At 38.4% G+C, this 8635-nt stretch overlaps 1 protein-coding gene across 1 annotated transcript; it reads left to right on the forward strand.

Moving 5' to 3' along the window:
• The first annotated feature begins 598 nt into the window (after positions 1–598).
• On the forward strand, positions 599–8424 carry Jhbp6 (Juvenile hormone binding protein 6). Its single transcript, XM_067787924.1, has 6 exons — positions 599–1072; positions 4095–4187; positions 4334–4487; positions 4575–4708; positions 7619–7768; positions 8139–8424. Exons 1-6 carry the CDS (start codon positions 985–987, stop codon positions 8351–8353), a joined length of 834 nt encoding a protein of 277 aa, XP_067644025.1. The 5' UTR covers positions 599–984; the 3' UTR covers positions 8354–8424.
• Positions 8425–8635: the final 211 nt, after the last annotated feature.

Consider the following 8635-nt stretch of genomic DNA (forward strand, 5'->3'; position numbering starts at 1 on the left):
ATCAGTATTGAATTGAATAGAAATAGATCCCGAAATCATCACGAATGCAATAAAGTCAAAATTCCCGAAATAGTGTTGGAATTATTTTGAATATAATTTCAAAATGATACCGCAGTAGTCTCGAAATGAACACGAAACAATTGGAGTAAGATCCTAACTCAATGCGGAAACTGCAACGAAATATGACGATTAAAACTATTGTGGAAATCCCATACTTTTCCCGAAAAAAAATCTCCAAAAGGTTCCGCAATCAGCCCGAAATACTCTTGAAATTATCGAGACAATTCATCATATCATAGAACCAGCCTTTTCATTTGCTGCTGTGTTATATATTTATATTTAAGCAAAATTGTTGCAGTGCAACCCACTGTAGGCCGCTATAGTCAGCGCCGCTGCCATCGGCTTTATCGCTGTCGTTTGCAGCTGTGTAAATTTCGATTGCGAAATCGTTTTTCGTCAACATACCAACCAATCGCGTCAAACGGACTTTGTGCATCGACTATGCAATCGACTAAACCAACAACTCGTGCGTAGGTTTGTTGGTTGGCAATGTTTATCAACAGGTGTAACAATAACAACAATAGCCAGTTATGACTGCAGTTGGAAAAACTTTTGAACATAAATGGCAAATAAAAAGCAATTTCATTTAATTTTTGAAAAACTGCATTTCTGCGCTCACAACTGCAATGTGAATTTTGATCCATTAGCATAACATAACGATCAGTCGGTGTTGAGCAGCACATTGTAACGGTTTGAAAAGTTCTAAAGAGCCGGAAAACATTGAGAAAAGGGATTCACGAATAAGTAACACTCTAAGTATCAGAGAGTGATAAAAGGCATACTGTAACCAAAAATGAAAAAAATTAATCAGTGATACGTTTTTGCGAAAAAGTGTTAATCCAAACAAGTATATAAAATAAAACAGTTAAATCGAGAAAATTGAATAAGTTTAAAATAAACAAATATTTCAAGCAACCATTAAAAATGTCGCAAGCTCTAAGCTTCTATTTTCTTATGCTTTCCTGCATCAGTTCGGTTTTGACAGAAGAGGACAAGTTTCTCACAGACCCGCGTAAGTTATTACAGACAAAATGCTTCGAAAGCATATTTCAACAAGTAAGGAAGGCTAAGTTCGGGTGTCACCGAACATTACATACTCAGCTGCCAAATTGCAGCTTGCAAAACTTATAAATTACCTTCTTTTAAAAGTGGGCGGTGCCACGCCCATTGTCCAAAATTTTACTCATTTTCTATTCTGCGTTATAAGGCCAAGTTTTATCGCTTTATCCGTCTTTGGTAATGAATTACCGCACTTTTTTTGGATTTCGAATTCGTCATTTTAATTAGCCATCTGAGATGAGCGCCCAGGAACTTAAATACCAAATTTCATTAAGATACCTTAAAATTTACTCAAGTTATCGTTTTTACGGACAGACGGACGGGCGGCTAAAGGAATTTCTTTTTCGCCCAGATCATTTTGATATATAGAAGTCTATATCTATCTCAATTAGTTTATGCCGTTACGGGGTACCGTTATGCCAACAAAATTAATATAATCTGTTGTGAGCTCTGCTCCGCTGAGTATAAAAGCAATGAAAATGAAAACCAAAAAAAATCACTGGTGCCAAGACATTCAAAAAACAATACAAACTAAATATTTTAAAGTGCATCGCTACGAGCTAAAAAATTTAAGAAATGTCGCAACTAATTTGGAAGTCGCATAGAGATTTCCTATTTCAAAATATTAATCAGATACTTGCATTGAGATATCTTTTAAGTAATAAGTTTTTATTAGATTTATATTGAAAACATTAAAAGAAGAAAAACAAAGCTCACTTAGATTCGATGGACTGGATGTGTTCACAGTATAATAAGGAGTTTTTACTGCGAAACAAAAGCGGACTACCCCCAATCCTTAAGGTCAAAGCGGCTTGGTAACCGCTGCCGTGATCGGGCAGCCTAAATTGCCTCGCACTGAGCTCCTTCAAGGGGAAAATTATGAATTATGATTACATTGAATCTCGCAGCAGAGGTAGAAGCCGGCACACAGTAGTATGTTTTCCAGGTTTGAATGCGGATCTGTGCAGAATGCTGGAGTAACCGTGACTTAGAAGTTTATATCACGCATCTCGATACATTAATGCCACCCGAGCTACAGTCATTTTTCGCACCAACCGGACACAAACTCAGTGATGCCTTTAGTCCCAGTAAAGGTGTGGTTCTCAGAGCCCATATGTTTCTGTCAGCCTAAATCGCAGCACTACTGTCATACTCTGGAGCGTGTCAGAAGTGCTGTCATCGATATGAAATCTTCATAAAAGAGAATCTGTTTGACCTCCATTTGAAACAGCCAATATACCGCACTTAATGAAAAAAATCAGCATTTGCCAGTTGCCGGTCGACAGCAGTACAAGGCAACCGAAGCCTTCTGGCCCTGTCCTTCACATTAACCAAATAAACACCGAAGTTATATAAAGATTAGAAAATTACTCGAATTCTCGAACTTCTAATGTTGTGGAAGGAAGACTTGAAAACCACTGGAGAACATAGTACTCTCAAGCAAAGTGGGCTCTAGTTAACAAATTTAAGAATAAAAGATGGTTCTCTAATTCAAGCCAAATGTGATGATAGTTTTTCATCATTCTGAACTCGATTACTAGTTTTTCTTACAAAGTTTTTCAAATCTAGATAAGATGAAATATCTTAAGTTCCTACAAAAAGATTATCTAACGTTAGATACTGTGTTTTCTAGGAGGCTTTTATGGCAGCTTGGGCTGTGCTCTCGATAAGATCAAGCTTCTGTGCGAACTAGAGTATGTTATCGCTCTCTGCCAGCTAGCAGCTTATTATTGCACCGTGCTGAAATTAGGCCCAAATATCATCGGTTCCACTTCCTTTCTCAGTTGCATAGATTTCATATTCGAACGGCAGCCAAAAAACGATGGTTCAAGTGCGGTCCTCCAGCCACCATTTTGGAGCAGTCTGTGTTGATTGTAATACCCCTGCCACTGTCCAGGCCTTCTTCCCATTCCTCCCTCGAAGAATATCTTTTTTTCTGCACCGAAAAGTGAATAACAGCCATTATACGGTCGATTTCGGAGGTATTTTCTTTTGCAACTAAACCCTGCTTGACCACAAAAATGAGATTTAACTCTTCGTGATGTGCCCCTCTCACACCTAATCTTCCCATGTATGCTACCCTTTGCACCTCGCACACCTTCTTTTGATTGCTCTTTTTGCCTAGCGGCTTTAACCAGGATGAGCTCTCTACACTAGTATCGGTAGTTCATGTCATGTATTATATGCAATGAGAGTCTTCGGTTTAATATGCTGCCTAAGCGTTCTTTCATTTCATCGCATCGTTCCATTTCCATCTTAATTTGAAGTCGTGAACCATGCAAAGAGATATTTGGCTTCAAACCAGTGATTATTGTTGGAATATCGGTTTTTATTGAGAGCATGGCAAGTTCAATTTTTTTTTTTTTTTGGATTTACCCGAAGCCGACTTTTCCCTGCCCATCGCGAAATGCCGCAAAGTGTCGCTTCCATGAGCTCGCTAATCGTTGACTGAATCCAAACTGTCATACGAATCACTAAGGCGTCAGCGTATGCGAGTCCCTCAGCCCTTCTGCCCTGAAGATTTAGAGAATTTCGTTAACTATCAGTATCGTGAGTTATCGGTATGTAGGAGTAATGGGCAGCCCTACTTTATGCCATAATAAACTTATCCAATTTGTCTCTGCTAGCAGTAGAAGAAACTTTAAATCAAATCTTGCCAGTTTGTTAAGGCTCTCATCGAAAGAGCTTGGCTATTTCTTTTTACAAGCCGAATTTAAAAAAATTTTAACTTTTCCGCTTTCAGATTTCGTCTGCAACTTAAAAATATTCTAGGTCATTAAGAATGGAGAAATTCCTCAATCATAAGAGAAATTACTAAATGGCTTTAGTGCTTACCTAAATCAATTTATAAAACGCCATTTAATTGTGAAATTACCCAAACTAACTTCAATAACCTACAGAATTTTCTCAAAACTACCCAAATTCAATTATTTAAGAGTTCGCCAAATTAACCCAGATCTTTCAATCTTCCACAGCTGATTACATCAAAGAATGTCAAATGGCTGACAAAAATTTTATTAACTGCTCCACGGAAAGTATACAACAATTATTCGATAAATTAAATGACGGTAAGTTGAATCAAAATTGACGTAATGCATGCAACATGCAACTGTATTATGTGCATATGTATGTGTGTATAAATATCAATAGCTTGAGTTGTTTGATTTATTGATTAATCTTTTGGTCTTACAACATATTTACCTACATATTACAGGCATACCTGGCTTAAATAGTATTAAGAGCTTCGATCCATTCTACCTAAACCGGATACGCATTACGCAAGGCAACAGCAATGCGATCAACTTGAAAGTCGAGTTGGCTAATGTGAAAATCAACGGATTTGGGCATACAAATGTAATAGAGAGCGTGTAAGTGTGATGATAAATTAACCAAAAACAAACTTGTTATCATTTTTAAATGTATAAATTAATTTTTTTTAATTTTATCTGTCGCAGTGTTTATCCTAAGGACTACAGTTGGAAGACTACTTTTATGCTGCCCGTAATGAAGTTACAGGGTGACTATAAATTGGTTGGACGTATTTTATTGATACCATTAAATGGACATGGTGAGGTATTTCTGGAAGCGGGTGAGTCGGAATGATGGCGAAGTAGATTATAGATAAAAATTGTGTAGAAGATAAAAATGAAACTGAAGATGGCTCCACTCTGAAACCGGTTTATCTCCACAGTAAACTTAACAGGGTGACGGAAAATCGTTCCAATGTACATCAAAAAAAACTGTCCTTATTAAATTTGTGTTTGGGCCATTCCACCGACCACAGTCTTTTTGGATCTAATATTTTGCATTATACTAAGAAGTTAAGCGCTTTTTGTGAATTTATTCATCATTTTTTAATACTGTTCTTTCTGGCTTTCCTTCTAAGTATCTTACTTACTTACTTAATTGGCGCTTAACCGTCTAAACGGTTATGGCCGTCCAACAAGGCGCGGCAGTCGCTCGTTCGCTCCGCCAACCGGCGCCAATTGGTCACAACAAGGGAGTTTAAATCGTTTTCCACCTGGTCCTTCCAACGGAGTGGGGGCCGCCCTCTACCTCTGCTTCCATAGGCGGGTTCCGATAGAAACACTTTCTTGGCCGGAGCATCATATTTCATTCGCATAACATGGCCTAGCCAGCACAGCCGCTGCGTTTAAATTCGCTGGACTATGTGGATGTCTGCGTATAGCTCGTACAGCTCATCATTATATCTTCTTCGGTACTCGCCATCGCCAACGCGTACAGGTCCATAAATTTTCCGAAGAACTTTTCTCTCGAACACTCCCAAAGCCTCTTCATCTGCTATTGTCATGGTCCATGCTTCTGCCCCACATAGCAGGACGGATACGATAAGTGACTTGTAGAGTGTGATTTTCGTTCGCCGAGAGAGGACTTTACTTTTCAATTGCCTACCTAGTCCAAAGTAGCATTTATTGGCAAGACTGATTCTTTGCTGGATTTCAGTGCTGATTTTGTTGCTAGTGTTGATGCTGGTTCCCAAATAAACGAAGTCTTTTACTATTTCGAAATTATGGCTATCAACAGTAGCGCGGTTGCCAAGGCGCATATGCGCTGACTCTTTGCTCGATGACAGCAGGTACTTCATTTTGTCCTCATTCACCATCAAACCCATCTTTACCGCTTCTTTTTCCAGTTTAGAGTAAGCAGAACTAACAGCGCGGGTGTTTAGGCCGATGATATCAATGTCATTAGCATATGCCAGTAATTGCACGCTTTTATAGTATATTGTTCCAGTGCGGTTAAGTTCTGCAGCTAGTATAATTTTCTCCAGCATCAAATTAAAGAAATCGCACGATAGGGGGTCACCCTGTCTGAAACCTCGTTTAGTTTCGAACGGCTCGGAGAAGTCCTTCCCAATTCTGACTGAGCTGATGGTGTTGCTCAACGTCATTTTGCACAGCCGTATAAGTTTTGCGGGGAAACCAAATTCAGACATAGCGGCATATAGGCAGCTCCTTTTCGTGCTGTCGAAGGCGGCTTTAAAGTCGACGAAGAGGTGATGTGTGTCGATTCTCCATATTCTCCGATACCTAGGTCTGAAGCCGCACTGATAAGGTCAAATCAGCCGGTTCACGGTGGGCTTCAATCTTTCGCACAATACAATTGAAAGGACCTTATATTCGATATTAAGAAGGCTGATTCCACGATAGTTGGTGCATTTTGCAGTATCCCCCTTCTATTGGACTGGGCGAAGAACACTTAGATTCCAATCGTCGGGCATGCACTCGTCCGCCCATGTTTTGCTAAGAAGCTGCTGCATGCGCCTTACCAACTCCTCGCCGCCGTACTTGAATAGCTCCGCTGGTAATCCATTAGCGCCCACGGCCTTGTTGTTTTTCAATCTAGTTATTGCTATTCTAACTTCATCATAATCGTGCGGAGGGACATATATTGCGTCATCATCGATTACGGTATCGGGCTCGTCACCCCTGCGCGGTGAATCGGTGTCTCCATTTAGGAGAGCAGAGAAGTGTTCCCTCCATAATCTAAGCACTCTCTGGACATCACTTACAAGGTCGCCGTTTTCGTTCCTACAGGAGTTTATCCCGGTCTTAAAATTTTCCGTCTGTCGCCGTATTTTTGGTAAAATTTTCTGGCGTTATTCCTGGTGGCTAGCAGCTCAAGCTCCTCGCACTCACGCCTTTCTGCTTCTGTTTTTTTCTTCCTGAAAAGGCGTCTCGCTTCCCTTTTCACGACAGGCTTCGTGTTTATCCCTGAGCGAGCTAACCGGTTAATCGTTTATAAAAAAAAAAAATAATTGTAAGGCGTGATAGCCTCCCAAGAGATTTTAGGCAGAGGTTTTCTTCCAATTTGCGTCATGCTCCTTTTAATTTTCCCTACAAATTAGCAGGACGGGACCTACTTGTATTATTCCGACTACGAAAGACATATGCAAGGCAGATGAGTTTTCACTGAGAGCTTTTCATGGCAGAAATACACTCGGACTCCTTTCCAAACACTTCCGGGGGGCGATGCCGTCTAGAAAAATTTTCTTCTCACTGAAAAACTTTGTTTATAAAATTTTGATGTTGTTTTGCCCGGGGCGTGAACCCAGTATCTTCAGTGTGGTAGGCGGAGCATGTTTCCATCACACCACGGCGGCCGTCCGGTTATAGTTTCTAAATGCACATAGTGATAATTGTCTGTTGGATTCAATAAGATTGCTCTCTTTGAAAGAATGGGTCTTATCTTCGAAACATTTTATCCTTTTGAGCCCATGCCTCTTTTGGAGTAGTAATAGCCTTATAATATTGAGCTTCAAATTAAGTTCCAGCTCTTTTCAACGCCGAAGTATCTTATCTTCGTGGATTGAGAGCAGGTAGCCGGAGATATTGAATTCGTTATTGAAAAGAAGCACTGCTGTTTGGCTCGATTCTTTTCTGCGAAACATTCGTACCAACTTTTTCATCATTGGTTACCATTTTTTCTAAACATTTTTATGACATAATAAAAAATCTTAATTTTCCAATTTTTATAGAAAATATGACTGTTATTATGCACTCCAAAACACGTCTGTATGAAAAGGGAGGATTCACATTCTATAACGTGACAAATTGTCGAGTGGATTTCAAAATTGACGGACTGAGATCGTATTTCTCAAACCTCTTCAACGGAAATAAACAATTGGGTAAGTAATAGTATTCGTTCTGAAATCTCAGCCTGTCCAGAACCTTTCATTCTCTGTCTGATGGAAAATCGTTTCCATATTTCTTAGCTAAAATTAGAAAAAAAAAGCTGGCATAGCCACTAACCTCTGTTATAAATTAAATTTTTGTTTTTAAAAATTGATTTCTAGTTCTGCATTTCTGAAACTTCAAGCTAAGCTTATTTTTTCTCATAAAAACCAATTAAAACAAAACAAAAAATTATAACACTTTGGTGCAACAATTTTTTAACAATTTTTTATTATAACAAAAACAATTGTATAAAGCAATATGAACATGTCTCGCTAATTAAATACAGATAAATTAAATTTATTTTTTTTTTTGTTTTTGCAGAGGACAGCACAAACAAATTCTTCAATGACAACTGGCGTATGCTGGCCGATGCACTTTATGGTGTTATTACACAAACAATTGAAGACATCTTATTGGATGTTTTGAAGAAAATTTTCCATTACATACCAGCAAACTTTTTCATTGGTGACATACCAACACCAAAGCAATTGTACGGTAGTAAAGCAGCAGCCGCTGAAACAAAACGACCAAAGTAATAAAACAAGTTAAATTCGATTTAGTTATTAAACAATAAAAATAAATAGTAAAATATTTGTAAATATACTAAATAAGTTATTTTGGTTAATTTTATGGATATTATAATATATTTTAGCATGACTTTCTTTTATTAGTGTCTAGCATATGGCCTAGGCTAACTACATAGGTGGCTGGAGTTTTTATAGATTACAGTGTTAAAATCTGTATTTGTGTTCTTCAATTAATATAAGGGTAGAGCTAAGGCCCTAATTATTTAAAAAACCATACAAAGTGTCACTTTT

The sequence above is a fragment of the Eurosta solidaginis genome, chromosome 5 (assembly GCF_040869045.1).
Source record: "Eurosta solidaginis isolate ZX-2024a chromosome 5, ASM4086904v1, whole genome shotgun sequence".
NCBI lineage: Eukaryota > Metazoa > Arthropoda > Insecta > Diptera > Tephritidae > Eurosta > Eurosta solidaginis.